This window comes from Terrapene carolina, unplaced genomic scaffold, assembly GCF_002925995.2.
Source record: "Terrapene carolina triunguis isolate 2854851 unplaced genomic scaffold, T_m_triunguis-2.0 Scaffold85, whole genome shotgun sequence".
Classification (NCBI taxonomy): Eukaryota; Metazoa; Chordata; order Testudines; family Emydidae; genus Terrapene; species Terrapene triunguis.
In genome coordinates, this window is record NW_020664436.1 from 55836451 (window position 1) to 55861912 (window position 25462).

General features: G+C 41.1%; 1 protein-coding gene across 1 annotated transcript in view; it reads left to right on the forward strand.

Annotated features, from left to right (window-relative positions):
• Positions 1–25462, forward strand: part of PTPRK (protein tyrosine phosphatase receptor type K) — a 564673-nt gene that overhangs the window by 105099 nt on the left and 434112 nt on the right. Inside the window, exon 2 of the mRNA XM_026649826.2 lies at positions 16024–16146. Within this exon, the coding sequence (XP_026505611.1) occupies positions 16024–16146 (123 nt within the window). The remainder of the gene's footprint in view (positions 1–16023; positions 16147–25462) is intronic.

The window sequence follows — 25462 nt, forward strand, 5'->3', positions numbered from 1 at the left end:
TGTTTCTAGCTGCCATCTGACATCTCATCTTGGGTGTCTATCTACTATCTCAAACACAGTCTAACCAAAAGAGAACTTTTAATCTTTTTGAAAAAGATTCTCTCCTAGGCCCTTAATCTTGATGTATCTTTGACTCCTCTTTTAAAGGTTTAACACCAACTCAGTGAGCAGAAAACCTACACTGGGACTGGGATGACCAATCATACTTCATGAATAATGAACAGCATATAATGAATAGTTTGTTTACAGCCTATGGGCTGAAATTTGTTTGCATTAGCTATTCTGTGAATATTTACTAATGAATTCTTTCATAGAAATCTGTTTCAGTTTACGAATAATTTATGAATAGAAAAAAGGCTAAATTCTTTGGATAATTTATTGGCAATGAATAATTAAATTAAAGAAAAAGTAAGTTTCATGGTCCTGGGTACAGATTTGCTAAAAGCCAGTGTGATCTTAGGATATGTCTACACAGCAAAGAAAAACCCTGGCTGGCTCCTGGGGCTGTTTAATTTCTGTGCAGACTTCCAGGCCCAGGCTCTAGTATACACAGCAATGAAACAGCCTGAGCCTTGTGACCCCAAGTCAGCTGGCATGGGCCAGCTATGGGGTTTTCTTTGCAGTGAAGACATAGCCTAAGGGTAGGTCTACACTGCCCTGCAGTTTGGACTGTGGGGTGTTGTAAATAGCAGTGCACAGCAGAATGCTGCTCTGTAACTCCCCCTTGTGGACTCTGCAGGTGTGAACTAAAAGATTCTGAGTTCATGGGAGGGATAGCTCAGTGGTTTGAGCATTGGCCTGCTAAACCCAGGGTTGTGAGTTCAATCCTTGAAGGGGCCATTTAGGGACTGGGGTAAAAATCTGTCTGGGGATTGGTCCTGCTTTGAGCAGGGGGTTGGACTAGATGACCTCCTGAGGTCATTTCCAACCCTAATATTCTATGAAATCTATGTTAATGTAGTTCTGCTACACTTCTCCATAGTTGGAACTATGGGACTGTGTAGACAACTCCTTAAATAACTTTTTAAACAGCTCTGGAAATAGCCAATTTTGCATTCACTGGTGTTCAGTAGGAAATTTCCTCTTTCCCCTAAACAGTGGCAGTGAAGCCATTTTTCTCCAATGTAGGCAACCTTTCAATTGTCACCTGATACAGTGCTTTCTTGCTGAATCTGTGGACAGATCACTCCAGTGCTATCAGTTGTAGCATAAGTAGGATCAGGTAAATAATCCTAAAAAAATGGGGGCTGAATCAAAGGTAAGGTAGCAGAGACCCAACCTCTCCACTTACTCCTTCTTTTCCATCCCCACTGACAATGAGGAAGGGCAGTAGTGGAGATCTCCCAACAGTTAGGAGGCTTTTGGAGTCAGATGAGTGGGAAGCAATAGTTCCTCTTCTTTCCAGTAGCCATAAGGCAGGGGAGGGAAGGTGTTTGGGTGGTGAGGGAGTTCAAATACCTAAGGTATCAGATACCCAATATCCTGAGCAAGACTAATGTCTAGATATTAGTATTGGAAAAATGTGTATTTAAATAGGGAATGTTGTCTACAATGATTAGAGCAGGAGATTGGGAGTCAAGGTTCTAGTCCCACCTCTGATATTTACCTTGGGCTAACATGTATCTCAGTTTACGTCTCTGTAAAATTGGGGTGCTTGCCCGTCGGACAGGTGTGTTAAGATTTAATGAATCCTAGCACCCTCCCCTTCTCAGAAGTTGGGGTTGGGATGGAGGCTGCACTTCTTACCAGTCTTTATCCCCAATGCATTCTTATTGGCATCTGGTAAGTGTGATGTTATTGACACGAACTGTGACCAAGCAATTGGAACAAAGGTCTGTAACTACGCGGGAGTGAGTGATTGCTGGACCCAGGCCATAAGCCACAACGTTGGTCTGAAAAGGATTGGGCCCAGACTAGGAAGGAGTCTAGTCTGTGAAAGAAGCTTATTGGGACATCTCTGAGGATGAGATTTACCTGTATTCAGTTTCCTACTGTATTTGGCTTAGACGTGCGTGTTTTGTTTTATTTTGCTTGGTAATTTACTTTGTTCTGTCTGTTATTACTTGGAACCACTTAAATCCTACTTTTTATACTTAATAAAATCACTTTTGCTTATTAATTAACCCAGAGTAAGTAATACTTGGGGGAGCAAACAGCTGTGCATATCTCTCTATCAGTGTTATAGAGGGTGGACAATTTGAGTTTACCCTGTATAAGCTTTATATAGAGTAAAAGAGGTTCATTTGGAGTTTGGATCCCATTGGGTTCTGGGTGCTAGAGACAGGAGCACTTGCAAAGCCGTTTTCAGTTAAGTCTGCAGCTTTGGGGATGTGGGTCAGACTCTGGGTCTGTGTTGCAGCAGATTAGCGTATCTCGCTCAACAAGACGGTTCTGAAGGCCCAAACTGGCAGAGAAAACGGGCTCAGTACATCAGGTGACAGTCCCACGGGGATCTCTGTGACTGAACCCGTCACAGTAAGTTTCAAGCCCTATCTTTCCATATGAACTTTTGATTATTAAAATTGCTTCTAATAAATAGAAGTGTGGTGCTTGAGTACATGAGAGATGGATGTGATTAGGCTTGAAATGAAAGATATATCAGAAATGTTGTCGTATCTAATTTTTAGTATTCTTGAGTAATTTAGTTTGCCATTCTGCTTGTATTTTCAAGTGAGGCCTGAAGTTAGTTATTGAGCTGATAAAGCAGAGAGAGATAAGAACATGTTATTAGAAGCAGGGAGACAAGATCAGACTAGAAGTTATAAACTTGTTTCTGCTTGGCTTTCAGTGCTATTAACTGAATAAGTTTTATTTTGTGTGCCATGTGAATTTTACTACCATGAAATAAATAGGTTGTTGCTGCAAAGAAGGGAAATTTTAGTATTAGTGTGGCTATTTCTGGAATGAATGGAAACCTGTATCTTTCCCCAAGTGCTGTCATTTCATAATATTTTTGTTAAACACTGTCTGTCACTACAATTTTAGACCCTCAGGTTAGTTTAGGTTATTTCATGTATTTTTACTTGGTAGACTTTCTAATAAGTCATTAGATTTTTATGTTCAAATTGTGTTAATGGCAAATAGTAAATTCTAATATTAGTAAATTTAGTAAATTACTAGTAATTAGTAAAAAAAAAAAAAAAAAAGTAAATAGTAAATTGTAATAATAGTAAATTCTAATTGGGTAACTGCTTATTCTGCTTTGCTATCATTGTGTTGTAAAACACACTGGTAACAAGAAAAAAAATTAAATGCCTTTAGAAGACTAAAACATCCTGTGTTACGAGGCTGCTGAGATATCTGTAGATTAATGTGGAATGTGGTGGCTTTAAAAGCAGACACAGTTCCTGGATAAATGACAAGTAGAAGGCCTGGCACATCACCTTTTATCCCCTGGGTGCTCCAAATCCATCAATCAGTGAGGGAGAAAAATTAAATTTTCACAAGATTTTTGTGTGTCATCCTGGAGCAATATAACTTTGTCCTGGGCTTTTATCATGAAGCCTCCCAGTCTGATGGATTTAAAGCTAGTCATTATGCTTTTAGAGTAGATGGTAGAGAAAAATAAAAACATGTTCTTGAATAAAAGAAGCAGATTGTTCCAAACAGTCATATAGACTTGATGAGAAAGGTGTTTCATACCTGAAGTTATCTCCATACCCACCAGTCTCAGGGAAACATGATAAGCAAGAAATTGTGATGGGCAAAGTTAACTTCTTGATGGCAGAACAACTGTTCTTCCATCCTTGTAGTACTTCATGTCTCTGTGATTTGGTGTGTTTTAGGGATGAATCGGTGTGTTCAAAACAAGGTGTAAAAATGTATGCGAATATTTAAGACACTACAGGAAGTGCATGATGGGAGGGAAAGGGAATAAATATATCCTGGCATATTACCAGATATATAGGTAGACTCTTTGACCAGTGAGAAATGCAACAACCCTATAGAAATTGTCAAGATGTCTTTATGACACTGCACCCCATATTCTTCACAGTAACAGTATTATGATATGATTATAGCATAATTATGATGTATTTTATGAAAGATAAGTCATGTGAGGTGTCATTGGAAAAGTTATAACTTGCTGAATATGATTATCCTGTTCGTATGCATGTATCTGAAGTCATGAATGTTGACTATCTGTACTTCAAATGTAGTTACACCTGGGTGATGCCCACTAGACAAGATGCTTTCAGTCTAGTGGGTGGGGAAGGGCCTATTCAGGGCAATGGGCCATTAGGAAAAACAATAGGCCTTAGGAGAAGCTTATCCCCCAGCTGTGAGCCTTCCTGAGAGTGCTACACACAGCCTGTAAGAAATGACTGTGATGACTCTAGAAGGACATGTGTCCAGGTCACATGCTGGGCTCCATCTTGAAATGTCAGTATTTTTCCACAAACTAGTCTGGGAACCAAGCTTTGAAACAAAGGGTTCCTGCCATATGCTAAATCTATATAAATCAGGGAGTGACATCATCTGGGGTTCTTCACTCCCAACACAAGACAACTCCTGGAAACACCTGAGAAAAAAGACTGAACTGGGGAAGTGCTGGACCCAGGCTAAAGGGATTTTTAGCCTGTGTGTGAGAAAGACCTGGGGATTCCAAGCTGTAAAGCAAGTGCAGCTTTCCCCTTAAGAATCTGCAACCTGGTTGTATCATTTCTCAGAGTGAGAAATCACTGTTTGGCATCACTTATAATCACTTAAAATCTATCTTTTGTAGTTAATAAACTTGTTTTTGTTTTAATCTAAACCAGTAAGCTTTGACTGGAGTGCTTGGGGAAAATCTCTGCTTGGTTACAAGTGTGCATTGCTCTCTTCACATTGAGGGAGAGGTGGACCGGGTATTAAACCCATATACTTGCCGGACTTGACCAGGGCAGGACGGTACTGCTCTGGGGTCCTACGCTGGGAAGCTGGTGGTCGGAGAACCTGCGTGTAACTGCAGCTGGGTGTGTTCCTACCTGTGTGAATGCTGGTGAAAGTGCAGGCTGGGGGGCTTTGCAGCTTGTCACAGCAGCACAGTGTGAGAGGGAGCCCAGGCTGGTGGGTCAGAGGGTTCAGCGGTACCCCAGTTCCAGGTGGCACCCCAGGGGGAACCCACCACAGTCTTATTGCTGCTTTTGAAATGTATGTTTTAAAAATGGAAAAGATAAGGAATATGATGTTTGACATTGTTGATTCTGAGAACTTTCTCGCTGCTCATAGTTCCACAGCCATTTATTATAAAACTTTTCTACCACTGGTTTCTGCTATGAGGTTCTGTAAATCTGATGCCAAAGCAATGTACCTGTTGTGAATTCTGGCAAATATCTACTTTGTTACTACAGGGCGACTTGACAATAAGCTTGTCCTACAAGATATAAGTTATTCCACCTACGGGTGGGGTTTTTGTCTTTGGTTTGCTTTTACTAAATGTTATGGCATCAGACTGAATACAACCTAAGCAACACTTCTGCTTCATACATGACTTGGATTTAGAACCAATCAATGCATCTAGAAAGATGGAAAAGAGCCATTATTCTGTTCCTTCAGAATACACAGGGTCTTGTGATGACACAAAATACATCAAAGAAAATGTATTTATCTCTTCAGCAAACAATTTTCCATATCTAATTTTATGTCCGTACGATAGTTTCACAAACTCTGGAACACCTGGTCGAGAAGGGACTCTGGTGGCTCCAGTCAGCACCGCCGACTGGAGCCACCAAAGGTCTGGTCGGTGGTGCTGCGGCGCTAAAGCAGGCTAGTCCGTACCTGTCGTGGCTCCGTGCTGTGCCCCGTAATTGGCCAGCAGGTCTGGCTCCTCGGGAGGGAGGACGCACGGGGCTCCGCGTGCTGCCCCCGCCCTGAGCACCAGCTCTGCACTCCCATTGGCTGGATGGTGCCTGCGAGCGAGAGCAGCATGCGGCGCTTCCTGCCCTCCTCACCCAGCCTACTAGTGCTGGACCTGCTAGCCGCTTCCTGGGTGCATGCAATGCAGTGTCAGTACAGGCAGGCAGCCTGCCTTAGCCCTGCTGCACTGCTGACTGGGAGCCATCTGAGGTAAGCCTGAGCCCCACCCCCCTGACCCAGCCCTGAGCCCTCCCAAACCTGGAGTCCCCTCCTGCACCCCAAACCTCTCATCCCCGGCCCACCCTAGAGCCAGCACCCCCAGCCCAGAGTCCTCACCTCCTCCCACAACCCAACCTCCTGCCTCAACCCGCAACCACATCCCACATTCTGAATCCATCGGCCCCACCTCCCAGCCTGGAGCCCCCTCCTGTACCCCAAACCCCTCATACCCAGCCCCACCCTAGAGCCCTCACCCCCTCCTGCACCCGAAGCCACTGCCCCAGCCCAGTGAAAGTGAGTGAGGGTGGGGGAGAGCGAGCCACCGAGGGAGGGGGAATGTAGTGAGTGGGGGCGGGGCCTCAGGGAAGGGGTGGGGCTAGGATGTTCAGTTTTCTGCAGTTAGAAAGTTGGCAACCCTAGATTGCACAGGTCTAATTAAAGGTGTAAGTTGACCTCCTGAATTTATACTTGTGGTGATATGTAGGAATATAAAAACTCATGTGACTTTAAGATTCCAGGTTAAGTTAGCAGGTAGTTTATATTTTTATATATAAAATATATTACTTGGCACATTTGATCTGAAAATCATTAAGACTTTAAGTGAGAAACCCCACCATGCCCCTTTCAGTTACTTTTCAGTAGAGCCACACTTCAAAAGCATTTTATTGTTCAGAACATCCATACCTAACTTGTTCTATTTTGGAATAGTAAAACAAACGTGACAGCTTCAAAGGGAACTATTTCTCGATAGAGATGACTGTAACTAGAAGGTTTGAATAATTTGACTTGTACTCCATTTTGACTGGGGGTTCATTCTTGAGCTTAGTTTTACTGTCATGAACTGACAGCAGACACATGCCCATTAGATTAAACTGGCGTTCCATGCATGTACACAGTGTGGTATCACAAAATTTAATGAGTTCCTACTCAGCCAGATGAGAGGGAGGATCAAACCCTCTTTTTTACATTGAAATGGAAACTTTGGGGAAACCAAAATAACAGATCAATCCAAGATTGATATCTAAGCACTGGTAATGGAAAACTATCCTTTTGTGTCACATTTGTTTTAATTGTGCTTATAAAATGAGGTAGCTTCTACAAAAATGGCAGAATTATTAAATTCCTATTTTCTTTTCTAGAAATGGTGCAATTATCTCAGAACTTTCTCATAGTCTGAAAACTGTTTGTATTAAATGCTCCAGCATCCTTTGTGGCAATGGGCAGTAAAAGTCCAATCTGGTTTTATATTTTTATTTACATAAAATATTTGTAGTTTGATACAATGGCTTATGTGGCTCTACTGTCTCTTTTTTTGAATATGGAACCAAGGCTCGGATACGTTAAAATGCATTTCTGTTCTTGAAGATGGAAAAAAAAATCTTACTTTTCTGAGAGCTGTTTTCATAAATAGAAATGCCTTGCTTCTTTTCTGTCTGACCTATGGCAGAAGCAGTTGCTGATATAAACCAGTGGGTCTGAAGTGGGTGGAGTAGATTAGGTGCTCTTGTGACACATGACAGCCTAGTGTTTCCACTTCTGTCATACAAGTGCCACCTTACTTCATTATAGTCTGTTTCCATGACAGCAACATCTTTCTCAATTTTTGTATGTTATCTATTGTCTTCCTCTTTTTCCATCTTCCATCAAGTAGTATGTCAAGGGCTTGTCTAGAAATAGTTTTTGACCTCTGTACAACATGCTTAAACCACTTCAGCCTTCTTTCTTGAATCATTGTTTCTACAGTCTGTTGGCCAGTCCTTTGCATCACGTCAGTGTAGGTGTCTGCTGGAGGGATAAAGTAACTAAGTATTCTCCACTAGCATCTCTAATGGAATGCATTCAACATTCCTGTTGTGGGCTTTTAACATTTGCCAAGTTTCAGAAGCATATAAAAACATTGGTATCATAGTAACAGAGTATAAATTTATCTTGGTTCTTGAGTGAATCTTCATATTTTTCCAAATATTTCCTGGTCTCAGAAAAGCTCCACATGCCTTCCCAGTTCTTGCTTCCACCTCCTTATGGAATTGGTCATCAGCACTGATTGTGCCTCTAAGATACGCAGGCTCGTTAACCATGTAGTATTCTTCACTATCAAACAGATACGTGCCATCATTGCTGACTCCTCTTCAACGATCATGCCTTTCATTTTCTTTTGGCTGAACCTTAGTCCTACTTTGGCACCCTCATGTATAACATTGATAGTGGTCTTTTTCATGGCATTGTCATGTGTGTCTGTAGCGAGGCGGTGTGGTTCCCCGCTGCCCCGGAGAGGGACGAGCCTCTCCGGACTCCAAAGTGGGCGGCGCCAGCGAATCCTGCCCCCGCCCCCCAGGAGACAAGGTGCAGGACAGGAAATATAAAAGCCCAACCCCAGAGCTCACTAGAAATACAGCCACTGGAGAGGCCAGACGCCTGCAGCCTAGCTCCCTATTGGGAGACCCTGGCAATCAGCGGCTGATCCGGAGACAGGCCTGACCTGCTGACACTGACTAGAGCCCAGAGGAGCTGCCAAGCCTATCCCTCGCCAGGTACCCTGAGGAGCCCATGGTGTTTGACCCCTCGGAGCACACCATCCGGACCCAGGTACCTCTAGAGGGGGAGTTAGGAAGTAGCCCGGGGGCAGCCAACTTTAGTCTGGCTGCAGCACTGCCAGAGCCTATGTCAGTGTTTTGCAGCCAGGATCCCCACTGACTCAGCAGCAGGCCTTCTGCTGCTGCTAGCGCCCTGGGCTGGGATGCAGTGGAGTGGGTGGGCCTGTGTCCCCCCCGTCACCCAACTTGTGGGTGGCAGTCTCCCCCTTTCCCAGGCCCTTCGGAGCCAAGAGTCTGGACTTGCTGTTTACCTGCCTTTGCTCAGCCCTTGTCTGAGGGCCTGAGCCATTGTCTCTTTGCTGCCCTGCCCTGACCCAGGGCCGGGCCTGTTCATTATACAACAGTTGCTCAGCTCCTGTCTGAGGACCTGAGCCCGTGACTCACTACTGCCCACCGACCGGGCGTGAATAACTGTTGTGTTTTGCCTCTACTGCTGTCATGGCGAGAGACTCCTGCGGCCAGGCTAATTCCCCGTCACAACCGAAAGGAAGTAGCAAGGCGGTGTGGTTCCCCGCTGCCCCGGAGAGGGACGAGCCCCGGCCAAACCCCTCTTCAGTGTCGAACAGAAAAATGTCATTTGCAAAGTCAAGATCTTGAAGTTTTCCCTCTACTCCACATAACTCCTGTATCTTCCTTTGACATTTCTCTTTGCATCACGTGGGGGGGGGAACGACACTTTTCTCTCATTGCGGGAAACACAAACTAACATGGAAGCCAAATGATGGAATTACTGAGAAACAGTTGGACTACATTTCCATAAGTAGACAGTGAAGAAGATTGCGGCTGGATACACAATCTTTTACAAGTGCTGACGTAGGAAGTGACCATTATCTTATCATTGGACAGTTAGCTTATATTTTTAGTTTTATTCTAACAAGAAAAGAGAGATGGTATTTGATGTGAAGAAATAACAGGAGTACTTGTGGCACCTTAGAGACTAACAAATTTATTAGAGCATAAGCTTTCGTGGGCTACAACCCACTTCTTCGGATGTGAAGAAACTCACCCATGAATCCAGAGCTCATTTTAGAGATGTCACAACTTCTCACCAGACAACTTCACTTGGACCAAGAGGATCAAGGAACAAAGAGTGGTTACATACATGGAAATCGAGAAAAGAAGAGCCTTAAAAGAGAAGCAAGCTCAAGAGAGACAGTGTGAAAGGTAATTCACGATGCACTGGGAGTATGTAGAGAAAGACAAAGAAGCAAAGATGTTATTTTGGAAAGATAAGAGATAATGTCTTGACAAAAAAATGAGAAAACCTGAGAACTGTCTGTGAGAGGTGGCTTTAAGAACCTGTTTCAGGTGTGTAAGACAGTCATGAAACACATCAAGAAAGTTCAACAGAAACTTCATCACAATTTTTAAGGTTCTGATTTCTTTTTAACTATTAGTCTATCTTCCCTGTCTCTAAATCACTTTTATAGGAGATCTGCAAATTGGAGTATAAAACGCCATTAAGTTTACTATAACTTGCTCAGTGTCCCAATAACATGGCTAAGATGGGCATTCTGCATAGTAGAGCTTAATTTATTTGTCTAAAGTTAAATGTAGGATAGCCACCTTTCCTTATACTTAAGGTTCCCCATTTTTTATAAATGAAAACAGGACATGCAATGAAGACAGCCTGAGCCAACAATTCTCTTTAAAAAGGAAAATAGTTGAGATCCAAATTCTAGTTTTTTAGGTAAAGTTTGTAATGAAAATGTTTACATGACTTTTTTTTCTTTAGCTTCAATGAGTAGTTGATTTGTTAGGTTTCTGTGGGATGTAAATATTCCCCTGCAATGATTGCCTTTGAAACACTAATATCAGAGGGGTAGCCATGTTAATCTGTATCCACAAAAACAATGAGGAGTCCGGTGGCACCTTAAAGACTAACAGATTTATTTGGGCATAAGCTTTTGTGGGTAAAAAACCCCACTTATTCAGATGCATGGAGTGAAAATTACAGATACAGGCATAAATATATATTGGCACATGAAGAGATGGGAGTTGCCTTACAAGTGGAGAACCAATATTGAAGGCCAATTCCGTCAGGGTGGATGTGGTCCACTCCCAATAATTGATGAGGAGGTGTCAATACCAAGAGAGGGAAAATTGTTTTTGTAGTGAGCCAGCCACTCCCAGTCCCTATTAAAACCCAAATTGATGGTGTTACCCCAGGCAGATGGAAAGATGTTTTAAAAACCATGAAGAATGATGCCCAGCTTCACATACTCTATTATTTCAGCCTAGGAATCCTTACTGGTTTCTAAAGTAATGGGCATAGTCTTAATTCATCATAGTAGCAACCAAGGTTAGCTTAGACCTTTCTGGTTGGGGCAGTAAGTGGTGCTCTCTTTTCCTCAGTCCCTCTGGTCATTTGGAATGCATCTCTGTCTTGGCTCATTATGCTCATTAAATATTTATATAACAGTAGTGCTCAGAGACCTTCATTAGGATTGGGACTCTCTTGTGCTATGTGCTATATGCTTTGCAAACAGAAAAGTAGAGAGAGTCCCCATCTCAAATAATTTGCAGTCCGAGCCAGCTAGCATAAGTTGTCATTGACGCTGTCTGTGCCTTGATCCCAGGTACCTTATTAGAAATCCAGTAAGTACACATTAATCTTAATAGAAATCCAGAACAGGCCTGGTTGGTAGATGTAGATGGTTCCGAGTACCAGTGCTGTGTCTCTCTGAAGTGCCTAGGACTTGAGTAGAGGCATTGGAACTAACACTCATAGTTCATCCCTGGCCTCAGTATGGGTGAGTTGATTCAGGCCCAGGGTAGTAATGAAGAGTGAATTGTGGCATATACCTCTGCAGCAAGGGAAGGAATGTGATAGATAGCTTTAGGTTATTGGAGATCAATAGGTGGTGGTGTACCCTGAACACACAGTTCTGTTCCTAATCCATGGAACCATAGTAGAGAACTGTCTGATCACACGACATTTGCTGTCTTGTTTGTTTTCAGCTGTTAAATCACATGAAAAAAAAGTAGGAATATGTTAAATATTTCTACTTTTCTGTACAAGCAGTTGCTGTTACCACAAACAGGTGGAAAAGTGATTTGCATTACTGAATTGGAAGACAGTGGTCCACACTGTGGGGAAAGTTGAGAGCCCCATGCCTATTATACACTTTTCACTTATATCAGCAGTTGTGCTGGAATAGGTTTAAATGTATCAATATATCTGATCAATGACTATAAATAGTGTTCCACAACTGGGGGCTTCCTTGCCACCCTTCCCACTCCCTCAAGTACACCTTCTGTTATTTCATCACAATGTCTTAGACAGGTAGGTCTTTTAGTTGTTTCTATAGTTACTGTAATAGTGTGTAAGTGCTTGATTAATGAACAGAGAGGCAGATCTGTATTTGTAGGGTCTTGGCCATACTTCAGGTTATAGGAGGTGACCTACAGGAGTGGGAATAATTTCTACTTTACCTTATGGTGGTATCATAATGCATTATTGTGCATTTGACTTCTACTTTGCTTTACTCTGAAACATGTATTTGTCACTGTTAGACGCAGCATACCAGCTGAGACGGAGCTTTTCCCCTTTTGATATGGCAGCTCTTATATAAAGTGGATTTTGTATCAGGTTGATAATCCATTCGGATAGCTTTTCTTTTGTGTATATGATAAATGTGTACCTACTGGCTTTGCTGATGCTGCAGTGTTGTGCAAAAATGACAAGGTCTGTATTGTTTGTGTATTGAGACACTAGCTGTTGTTGCTAATCAGAATCCTGATACCTAAAATTAATAGCGGGTCTGAAGGACAGCAATTAAGATAATTCATCTTCCAAATGAGTCAATGTGATATCCATTGGTAGTTTAAATTTATATACCGAGGGCACGTAAACCATTAAAAAGGGTAATGGGTGCCCTCAAGGCATGTGTTTCAAAGCAGTATGTCATTTTGGTGCTGTGACAGTAGATAACTTCGCTTTAAGGGAAGCTGCTGTTCATTTATCAATTAAATGTCTATGGAAATGTTCGTGTTTGCTGTAGAACGATCACAGCAGTCTATTGGAAGTTAAATCAAAGGATAAGATTTGTGTTTTAAGACTTTATGGCATTATCATGAGAGATGCTAATTAGAAAGCTTTCTTGGCGGTAATAGGACACCGGAGAAGAACTTTAAAAGGTATTAATGTTTCTTTAGAGAGAGAAGGTGGGTGACATATTTGTTATTGAACCAACTTTTGTTGGTGAGAGAGAGAAGCGTTCAAGCATACACAGAGCTCTTCTTCAGGTCCAGTAAAAGATATTACCTCACCCACTTTTCTCTCTCATATCCTGGGACTAACATAGCTACAACAACACTGCATACAATTAATGTTTCTTACACACACACACACACACACTTCTTCTTTTGTGTTTTGCCATCCCTGACAGTGACATAGGCAATCAACTCGGTTTAGAATATCAAATGTTACTTTGTGTTTTTTGTTGCTGTGTTCATATTGTCAAAATGATGCGTGAAAAGCATAATATATATAAGGTTTCACTCAGATGGAAATGGAGCTGAATTCAGATTTGTGGACAAGGCAGTCCAACATGTCAGACAAGGAAATGAATTCCAATTTAGGTTGCCAGTAGATGATGATCTCTTCTTACTGCATTTTATCTACCTCTTTGGTGCTGGGAGAAACAGTATTTAGTAACTGTTGGCACAAGCAGAGTCCTAGCATGATTTTATTGACAGATATAGAAAGGGATTTTGGTCGGGGTTGGAGGGCGTCAAGTTGGCTAAACTGTGTGACTGACCAAAACTCCTCCGTTCACCACCTACTCTATTATGGTTTTATAACATGGGTCCAACACACAATTCTTAAAACTCCAGGAAAACTGTTTGCCCTTGTTAAAACAAACACTTGTGAACATGGTTGTCACTAGCATGGTGATGGTCCTAGTGTGGATAAGACTTATATCCAGGAAGAGGTGTGTGTATAGGAAGGTACTACATAACAAATACAACTAGCAGAGGTTTTTGTGTGGATAATATCTGCTACAAACCAACCAATGTCTTGAAATGTATTTGTTGTTTGCAAGGAATTTTGACAAATAGTTTTGAGACTCTAGGTGTTTGCAAAGTACTCTCTTAAATGTGTCGTCATTCTTGTATGGCTCATCTAAATTGTGTGGTATTGTTTCTACTCACTTGTTAGATGACTGAAACTTTTTAAACAAAAGCATAACAGGTAGAACAGCAGGAAGCCTGGCCTCCCGGGTGAGGATTGGTTGAAAGCTTTTTCTATCAAAACTGTTTTAAGTGGAAAATTGGATTTTGCCTAAACAAATATATTTTTGCTAAAAGTGTTTGCTTTCTATGGGAAAATCTTCACTTTTCATCAAACTCTCCAGCCAAAAATTTTCAGTAGTAGGCCAAAAACATTGGATTTTTCAGTTTTTCTGATGAAAAGTCAAGTTTCCTGCAGGAAGCACCATCCACCTCCCAACTTTTTTTTTTTTTTTTCTTCCAACAAGCTCTACACCTAGACTGTTTTTGTGTTGCAAATGCAGTGGTAGTCAGGGTGGTTTGCAATCGTCCTTTCTTTCTCCAGGAAAAACAAAAACAAAAAAACAAGCACATGGGAGGATGCCATTGAGATGGAATGGAAATGACACATTTTTCAGATAATCCTGAATTTACCATAAATGGAAACAGAGTTTTAAAGTCACAGCATCAGGTCCTGTTTTCAGTATTGTATCTGAAATACTTAACACAGACTCTGTGGCCTGTTAGAAATGGTCTCTAGTTTATTCTTTAACAGCAAGGATTTGTGTTTGCAGCAGTAAGAATTGTTAATCATACCACGTACTGACTCACGCTATGTCTACACAGGGATAAACAACCCATGGCTGGCCCAGGTCAGCTGACTCAGGCTCACAGGGCTTGGTCTCGGGGGCTGAAAAATCGTTGTGTAGATGCTCGGGACCCTGGGAGGGTGGAGGGACCCAGAACTCAGGCTCCAGTCTGAGTCTATAAGGTGCCACGGGACTCTTTGTTGCTGTTTACAGATCCAGACTAACACGGCTACCCCTCTGATACTTAACACCTACACAGTGATTTTTAGCCATGCAGCCTGAGTCAACTGGCCTGGGCTAGCTGTGACTGTTTTACCCCTGTGTAGACATACCCTCAGAAGCCAATGAGGCAGATATGAGTTTGCCCCTTAAATACCTCTAACTTATTTTTCAACTGCCAGATACTTCTATAACCTTCTTCCTAAGTCCCTATGGCTTCTCCTAATGGATTATATGCTGCTTTTAGTATAAAGATGGGCATGCTCTGTGTTTACAGGCTCACTATTTCTTGGAGATAATCAAAGATTATCTGTTCTGATCTTGCCTCCCATTTTCAAAGCCAAGCAGCAAATCCAAGGATTGTTTACCCTGGATGGAGATAACAGGTGCTGCAGAGCTACGTGCATGGCATCTGTTGTTCCTATTGTGAAAAATACCTCTCCTCCCCTGAAGTCCCTTTCATCCTCTACTCTCTTTCTTGTGACTCCATCCTTCATCTCTCCTCTCATATTCCTCTGTCTCTTCTTTCCTCCCCCACTCTCACCTTTTTCACCTTGATCTTCATAAGTGAAGGAGAAGATTTGAAAACCTGTTAAACAGGACCATTACCAAACAGTAGATTTTTATCATGCTGCAAACTTTTTTTTTTCCCCTCACAGTTCCTGTTGTTCTGGTGATGGGCACTGGAAAAAGATTTTAGATCCATTGTTTATGACCCTGAAAAAGAGCCTTCAATTTGTGTTGTGTTAGGCTGGGTTGGTTTAATAAAGTAAGAGTGTCAAATCCACTTTGAAGAAATCAAAATATTATTTCAATTCTCAGTGATTGTAATTATACTGTCAGAGTGCTTTCTCTTTCCTCTACTCTTTCCTTTCCCTCTGTGTGAGCTCTATCGATAAGTTTTATTCACTGTTTGGACTGCGTAGGCTGTCAGTGCATCAAGGAAGTTGTTGATTGCATCTTTACTGTTGTTAGCCTTGTTCATTGCTTTGTATTTTTTCTCCCTCAGTCTAGATAACATGTCACTTTTTATGCAAACACTGAATCAGGTTCTACTTTGACTTCAGTAGCTCAATCTGTGATTTCCTGCTCCTGTAGAATGAGCTGTTGGGGGAATTTGGCTGTGGGAAGCAGAGAAAATTTAAAGAGAATAACATTGATGGATGAGAGGCTTGAGATTTTTAGTTTTGCACATAAAAGCTTGTGAACTATGTCATAGGCTGTGTGGGCTCTGTGGCAGATGTGCCTAGAAGGAACACCTCTGTTTGAATTTAAAAGAATTTTTATTTTAAATAAATATAGAATTTGTAACTAATAAAACATTTGGTTTTCTCTTTCTTTCTTTCTTTCAGGGGGATGCACTTTTGATGATGGCCTGGGGCCCTGTGATTACCATCAAGACCTATATGACGACTTTGATTGGGTGCATGTCAGTGCTCAAGAGCCTCACTATTTGCCACCTGAGATGCCTCAAGGTGAGAGCCACAGTGGTGATGGTACCAGTTGAAGGGAAGGATTTGTGGCTTGTGTTTCTTTGTTGTTTTGAGAATTTTGAAGTTTCCTTAAAATGAGGTTAGAGCCCTTGAACTTCCCTTAAAACTAGGTAACACACAAGCCTGCTTTAGAAAAAAATAATAGGTAAATCTTCTAAGTGCTGGTCATGATTTTAGCTGGGTGGACTCCTAATTATTGTAATGAGCATCACACAGCCAGAACCTGTGGAAGCACTTTGCAAATATACCCCTTCAAATGTCAATAAATCTGTTTGTTCAGTCTTCAGTCTTCCTTTTAAATACACACAAGAACTTAACTAGCTTCTGCTAACTCTGTCCTATTTAAAAGAAGCATAACAAAATTTTACATTTTAAATGACATCTGATATATTTAGACTGAATCATTAGATACTATTAAAAGGCGAGAAAAAGATGCTTACAGAAAACTGACTGCTCATCTGGGGATAATCAGAAAGGTGATTTATGGAAATATTTCCATTGTTAATTACTACTGAGGACAGGTAATGAATAACTGAAGAGGTACAGCCTAGATGACCTTGCGTGCTCACCTTTGATGAACAGCTTAATCGGTGCTTCCCAGACAGGATGATATGCAAAGAAAATGAAAGCGTTTGAAATTCAACTACATTTTCCAATTAATAGGACATTTAAGTAATTAATCATGCAGAGGAGAAGAAAAGGTCATGGCCACTCTATTTGTAGCTAACATAGCTTCCATTTAGGCATGTGGGGAAGAGAAGGAACCTTGCCATTTACAAGCAACATAACCCTTTTACCATTTCTTCCCCCTTCATTTATTGCTTGTTGTGTGTTAATGGTGGTTAGAGAGTATATGTAATTTTTACTCCTGTAACTAGTGGCTAGCTAGGCATTTGCTGTTTCACCCTGCTGCTGTTAATATATGGGTGCATGTTACCGTGTCCATATCTTGTAAAATAGGCTCATGTGTTGAGCAGGTTTTATAGTTGATTTTAACAAAATGTGCGATGATGATGCATATAGGAAAGTAGATGTAAGTTCTTAAGACAGCATTCATTGCTGATGATGTTTTTATTAGTGTCCAAAGTAGTCCCAAAGAACAAGGCTTGAAGTTGGTTGCCTATTCTCAGGTTCATATTGTACAATTGCAAATATTTAGCCTTTTTAAATGGTGTGGAATTATATTGCTCATAATATGTGTTCATATGGCAGTTTAAATAGCTAGGTTTTGAAAGAGTCTGAATGACAAGATAGCTCTTGCTTCTCCCTAAATAACATGTCAGTTGTACAATTTTCAATCAGTTTGACTCTTTGCTCCCTAACCTGACACCTGATGTCTGTTCAGTTTCATGACAGACCAATTCACCCCACTGCATTCCCATTCTGTGGAGTATAGTTTCCTGTCCAAATGTCATATAAGTATTTAGAAGTATTTCTCTCCCCCCCCCCCCCACTTAAACATGTTTAAGCCCCCTTTATTTAATCAAAGATCAGGTCTTTGTACAATGAAGGGCGAGAGGTATATCACAAAACAGGGTGATCATACAAATGCAGGCAAGACTGAGTTATACAATGCCACAGTTTAGTATGTTAGGTGTTTAAAAATCTACAGATGATTTTTGGGAATTAGTACCCAGTTTCAAATGCTGGCTCTCCATAAGGTTACTTTGCAATTTGATCAGAAGGCATAAACTAGGATTAAGTGGTTCTGATTTTTAAAAGATCTACATCACACCGGAACTCCTACACTCAGGCCTGTCTACACTAACCCCCCAAGTCGAACTAAGGTACGCAACTTCAGCTACGTGAATAACGTAGCTGAAGTCGACATACCTTAGTTCGAACTTACCGCGGTTCAGACGTGGTCCACACGCGGCAGGCAGGCTCCCCGTCGACTCCGCGGTACTCCTCTCGCCGAGCTGGAGTACCGCAGTCGACGGCGAGCACTTCCGGGATCGACTTATCGCGTCCAGACCAGACGCGATAAGTCGAACCCAGAATTTCGATCCCCAGCCGCCGAACTAGCGGCTGGGTGTAGACCAGCCCTCAAACTGTTTCAAGTTTGAAATGGACTGGAACATTAGGATTAGGGTTTTACTGTGCAGTGGGACTTCTTATGATAGTCTTAAGGTATTTATAATTAAACTATTTCTCAACACCCAAGCCGCAGCCACGTTGTCAGACTGTCCTATGTTCATTGTTTTACATCTTTGTGGAATGTTTTAAATGTTGCATCTTTTTTAAAGACGAGAACTAAAAGTACCAAAGAATATGTAATAGCAGATTGTTCATAAATATTGAGTGAGGCTAATGTGACTGAGCAACTTTCTTTCACCCCTGTGTCACCAGTTAAATGTGGCTCAGGTTTCTAGAAAATAGGTGACTGCCTTGATGCCTTTTTGACGCATGTAAAATGAGTGAGTTTGATTTTTTTCAGTAATGTTTTTAATTAATAGATGCCCCCATCACAATAACTACCATCAAAATAAGCGAGTGTAACTAGATTAGGAGGGATTGAGGGTTTAGTTACTGAGTTGGGATAGCAAGAATATAGTGGTATGAAGAGTCAGAATTAAAGTAGAGTGAAGTAGACACTTCTTTGGTAAAGAGTGGGAAGTCAAATGCAAGTGTGGCAGGTGGAGTGGTGCAAGGAACAGAGAACTTATCTTCCAGCTGGCTGAAGTTGCTGTTCATAGGAGCAGCAGGAGGGTCTGGTTGAATAACATGGCTAAAAGAAGCTAACCCTCCCCTCATTGTATCCTTGTCCTGGATGAACAGCTAAGTGGGAAAGAGGGTGCTCTGCAAAACCAGTTTTCCTGGGCTACAGGTAGGAAGTACATGGGAGATGGAAAGAGAGAAAATAAACTTAAGTTCAAATGATGGCTCCCACTCTATGAAGCTGTACCGGAGAGGTGGAGAAGTGGCTGTGGTTCTCACTGCATCTGGCTGCCATGCTTGTAAACACTAGCAGTATGAAAAATAGCCACTGAGTTCCAAGGGCTTCTTTATTTTCTCTCATGCTGTGGTCTCTGACCATCAGTGAGAGTGGGTGGTAGAAATGAGCAACTAACTGGTTTTTGAGTTTGGTGGCTTAACTGAAAAATCTGGAAAAACAAATTGTTTTGGATGTTTTGTTTTGTTTTTCTCACTGAAAGTTAAAACTGAAAGAATTTCAGGTTGTGGGTAGAAAAAAAAGTGGGTACAACAAACCATTGCTTTTGACTGTAAATGTTTTTTTTCCACATCTTTCATGTTATTTGCAGGTGTGTGTACTCTTGTTTTAAAAATAAATCTAAGGTTTGAAATCTTTTTGAAATGAAAGGTTGAAAAAGTCACAATGAAATGGTTTGGCTGTCTTGAAATCTTTTTTGGCCAAAACTATTCATTAAATTTGACCCCAATTTGCAAATATTTTTGATCGGCCAGAAGTTTCATTTTTCAGTGGATAAACGATTCATCCAAAAAAAAATTTCATCCAGCTCTAGTGGGTGGACGAGCAGGAGATGCCAGCAGGGCGAGGAAAATGCCTTCCCCTTGTCAGCATTGCAGTAGCACCCTCCCAACAGTGGTTGAAACCACAGAGCACCCTGTCAGGCGTCCCTTGATGCTCTCTTCCAGCAGCCATCCAACTATGGAGAGGTAAAATAATGAAGCAACAGGAGGAGAGAGGGTGCAAATAAAGTTAACCTTCTGCTACTTATGTTTGAAAAGCCCTGCTTTTCTATAGCTCTTCACATGCCATGGATCTCTCTTAAGGGTAATAACCAGCCCACTGCTCTGTACGGTGAAGGGGTTCAATGCAAGAAAGCTGTGCATGGGGAGTGCATGACAGAGCTCTGCACAGTAAGTGAGGTGCAAGGCTAGGAGCAGAGGATCCAGTGATGCTCCTATCTTCCCAAGCTCCCCAACTCTTTAGGGTATAATAAAGCTATAACCATTGGCTGAAGTACTCTTCATGGAGCTGCTCTGTGGGGTTGGGGGAAGGATACCTAATTTTTTATATCTTCATTAAATCCCACACATCTGCCCAATGCCTAGTCTTGGCTACTTTAGTGGGTGCTTGTTTAAGGCTTTAGCACTTGGCTACGTGAAAAAAGAATATTGCACATGCTTAGTGTGCAGTTTTAAGTCCTAACTTTCTCAAAATAAAACATTTTTTTTGAAACTAAGCAAAGACCAAAATATTCAGTGAGAATTATCTCCAGGCCAAATCTCAACTTTTAAACTTCTACCGTTGTTTAAGGTGGTTCAGGGGTGGACAGGGGAAGAGGTATTTTTTTTTCTTCTTTCCCATAATTCTAATGGCTGAAGAGATTTTAAGTCAAACTTTACAAAAAGCTCTCCACTGGACAGAAATCAAGCATGGAAAATTTCAGAGCCACAGGCAAATGTTTTGGAATGTTATGAGCATGTAAAAACAGGTAATAATGGAAAGTATTTTGCAACCTTAACTATGGTATTTGCTACCATCACACCAGGTATAATAACCTCTTTTGAATGAGTAATGCAGTTTCAGACATGTTTTTCTATATTGATCTAGACTGCATTTTTCAAATTGTGATCAAAGGGAAAAGTCTATTATTTCTATTATGGGAAAATCATATATGCATAGGGTGACCAGATAGCAACTGTGAAAAAACGAGATGGGGGTGGGGGGTAATAGGCGCCTATATAAGAAAAAGTCCCAAAAAACAGGACTGTCCCTATACAAACGGGACATCTGGTCACCCTATATATGCAGCATATATAACATTTTATTAAATGTAAGGGGAATAGTTACAGGAGGTGGTCATCTGCAGTTTTAAATATTAGAACTTGTAAATTGTTTGAGCTACAGTTTGCATGATAAGGAATCTGGACTTTATCATTAATATCAATGGAAACATTATCTAATATGTCAACATCCAGTTACCCCTTTCTGCTTGCAATCTGTATCCTTATGTAGGATAACTACTATTTGAATATCACACCTATAATATTGTAGTAGTTGAGCAAGAAAGCTGGTAATTGGCAAAAATATAGGCATACATAGAATTTAATTGTGGTACAGTCAAATGTGGGTTGTTGCTATGATTGCAAAGAGCAGTATACTTAAACAGTCTGGGCTGCATTTGAGTCATCAGGATTACTCCTTACAAAATGTAATGGATTAGTGATATGCAGTATAAAGGTCTCCATTGCAGGTTTTACACAGCTCAAAATGTGGGTGAGATAATTTTGACAGTAAAGCATTGAGAACGTAAACATTTTTCAGTGCTGCCGGACTTCTGCATTTTTTGTGTAATGTCTTACGTTATTTGCATAAGTGCAGCTGCATGAAGGTGGGTTGAAAATTGGAATGGAATAAAGAGGGAGAATTCTGTGCATTGCAGGGGGCAAATTGTAAACTAACTTGTACTCATTTAAAATAGGGGAAGAAAGATGGGGTGCTCTTTTCCTTTGATCTACCTGCATGTCTTTTTATAGCTATTAAAGCAAATATTTTCTACTTGTCTATCTAGGTGAACTCTTAGGAACATGGTGATATATATCACCATCAGCTGTATAATTAAAGTATACATTGGAAACGTTAAGAGCCATTAGTGGGAAGATGAAATCTGATTTCTGGATGTAGAATATTCCCCTAGTCACTCCTAGGGGACAATTAGATACATCTTGTCCTCATTATGTCTTTTTTTTTTTTTTTTGTATAATGCTTTATGAACAATGGTGCTCTTTTAGTAATATGATTGGGGACATATTCCATAGTGAGTTGGGGACAGGGGTGTGTTTCTGGCCATATTATAATATCTATTGGTGCATTTACCCTTACTCTAAAGAAGATAGTTCATTTACCACATTTGTGTTACCCATTAAGAGCAGACACACTGAGAGGCAATGCAGGGTCAGTGAGTGAGAGCCTGTAATGGACTGCTCGAGGGGAACCACTTAATGAAGGCTGGTTTTTAATGTAAGGGCTATTCCCCCCCCCCCCCCCCGGATACAAATGCTATCTGAAGAATGTCTAAATTGTAGTGGACAGGAATGGTATGGTGAGATGAGCATCTTCTTGTGCCTGGTCTTTCAGAAACATAATGTGTCTGGTTTGGATATGTTCTAATGTTGTGGAATTAGTTTTCAAGAAACGTGGGGGAAAATGAGTCCTGAAATAAAGTATATTTTTAGAAAGAAGAAAGAGGCAAAGTATAGAAAGGATTTCAGGGACTATTCCGGCACCTTTTTTACATATGCCTTAAAATCAATATCTGATCCAGAGAAACAAAATTTCTTCTTCCTGTGAAGAACACTGCAGAAATTAGTTATGACCTTGCACCGTCACCATAAATTAAAAAACAATGCTGCACCCTCCCGCTCCCAACCCAAAACATACATGGCTGATTCTGGTGCAGACCAGCCACTAGCTCCATGGTTAAAAGCTTCAGCACAAGTTGGTAAGAGTTGAAGGTATGAATTACCAAACAGTGGAAAGGTCGCTTGTTTGACACGGATGTCTAAATTTCTGAACACTTTTCATTATCCATATAAATAATGCTTTCGTATTCAAACTGAACAAAATTCATCCTGGGTGGGGGGCCAGTTGCATGCCACTTACACCCTGCATTGGGGTGCCTAGAGGGCAGGCCACTGGTGTAAGTGTGTACCAGCTGTATCGCCCAGAATCAGTCTTTTCATAGGCCCACAGGAAGTGTATTGATGGAGATATGGGAGCAGAAGGGCCATGTGATCCTTGTTTACGTGGGCACACCTAACACAGTTTGCAAGTAGCATGACGGGGCTATGGCTAAGATGCAGACCCAGGTGGGCAGGGGTGTAGATTTAATTTCTAGTCTCTCCTTTTACTTGCATAAAGTGCAGTTTTGTGGGGATTTATATAGGTGAAGCTTAATTTCAGCCGGCCGTGAATAAGATGTGTGGAAAGGTGAAGGGAAGTGGCTCAAGTTGCTGCTCTGAAAAGTAGAAAAATATCAACCAAGAAATAGAAGTTCTGTGGAGAAAATTGAACATTTTGCAGCTTTTGAAGAGGGGAGAGAATGCCAACAGCGTCATGAAATTCTAAGCCCTTCCTTAGAGACACTGATTGAGAAAAGATGTGCCAACATGCTCTTTGTACTACAGGAGAGCAGGATTTAAATGGAACACTCTAAAACTTTACCAGACATCTGAGCAATTGAGTGCTGTGTTCTTGCTATCATTTTGCTGCTAATGGTTTGAATTGGCCATTTAGGGGTAGGGGATCAGAGTAACTTTGTGAGAGTTTTATTTGCTGATCCATTTAGGTGAGAGATGCCATAGGGAAGACAGCTTAAATCTAGAAGTTTTATTGTATGATATTTGTCTTGGTCTTTTAACTATTAAAGAGAGAACCAAACCCAGCAAATTCATGTGCTGGAGGGTTAAGAAATTTTGTTGTCTATTTTCTTCTCTTTCTTAATTGTGTATTGAAAGGAAAGGAGACATGCTTTTTGTAAACTACATTGGTGAATTTTTGGTTTCTTTACCACTTTCAGCCTCCCCACCTGCACCCTACCCCAAAAAGTAGCCCCAAACAAAACAATCTATGTATACATTCAAATATAAATATGTATATTTACACATTATGGTGTATGTAGTACCCAGTATCTGTGCTGATCATGTTAATACACGATAGCTTTGTGGCGCTAGGAGAATATCCTGTCAATAGTGGTCTTTGCTGAAGTGCAAAGGTAGCATGCTGCATTTATCCCTTGTTAACTTCAGGGGGCTTGATCAGGAAATATGTTTTGCTGGGCTTCTAAAATGATGGGCAGTTTTATGTTGTAACAGAATCATTAATGATTATCACATCTTTGTATTATTTGGTAGTGGCATGTTTAATAATAAACTGCCTTGTTAATACAGGAAATGAATGTATATCAGATAAAATCCTAGGGCCCTACTAAACATATACTTATTCATCTATCATCAGGCTGGCTCAATACAGCTCATTCATCAACTTATTGTCCCATTCCTTGTAAATAAACAGCACCGAGTTTATAACTTGATATTTCAGATGCACAGTAGGATTGGGAAGGCAGCATAGCGTACTACCTCCATACTGAGTTTTAATGTGCTTAAGAATAATGAAGTGGGCTGGTGTTCTAGAAGGCCTTACAGATAATGTAGACTGAAATCAAATATCTTGCTTTGTGTGGAGTTTGAATAAATCTGATTTTTCTTGAAATGTGGATATTGGAGTAGTAAATACCCTGAAGATTTTTAGTAATAGAAACAATGATGTCCCCAAATGGAATAATCTACTTGCTACTTTCACATCCAGTGAAACAACCAGATTATCCTCTCCCTAGAAAGTTGCAAGAAATAAAGCTAGCAGAAACTGTTAAAAGTGCTTGGATATTATTAGCAGAATTGCTGGCTCACTGTACTTTGCACTCAGAGCCAACTGCCAAGAGAGCTCAAACCTTTATGGATACAGAATGAAAGCTTAACTGCTTGTTTTTTTTGTTTCTTTTGGGGGGGAAGGTCATGGATATCCTTTAGTTGAGCAGCACCTTTGTGGTTGAGTATGGATTGCCAAGTAATTGATTTGGTATTGAAACTTTATTTTCTCCTGATGTTCATGCACAGACATATGTATTGCACTAGCATTGATTAAATCTTAAATCTGTTAGGCTGGGAATTGGCTAAGACCTATTCAAACAAAGTAACAATAGAATCTGTGCAAAATGCAACTTTAAGTAGGTAGTCTCTTAAAAGCCACCCCCTCCCACCCCCTCTTCAAGTATCCCCAGTTTTGCTCCATCTTTTAATAGAAGATCTCCCCTGTTATTTCAGTTTCTTGATTGGTAATTTAAGGTAGGGTTTGAAAAATCCACTTGCTGCAGGTAAAGAGTTCCAGTGCAGCAGGGTGAAAAATGACGAATCCTAGTCAATTTTCACTGTTGCTACTCAGACTCCTGACGGCAGCATTAAAACTATTGGCTCGGAGTCAGTCTGCCACTGCTTGAGAATAGCTGTAAGTATCAGAAGAGACAGTCACGGGAGCAACTTGTTCAGGAACAGGATAGTGAAGGAATAAAGTCGTAGAATATGAGCCTTTGTGAGGTAGGCGGAACAACATGAATGCTTCTCCCCTAGAGTAATGGGGGCTTCAAGTTTATCAGATTCTGTACCTCGTTGCCAAAGTCCGTTAGGCAGGCTGGAATCCCCAGGGAAGGTTGAGGTAGAGCAGCTGGGTGAAATCTCAATGCTTTCCCAGCAGGCTGAGAATGGAGGTGAGTTTTTTACTTAGGGTGTTGCTCCTGAACAAATAGCCTTTCAC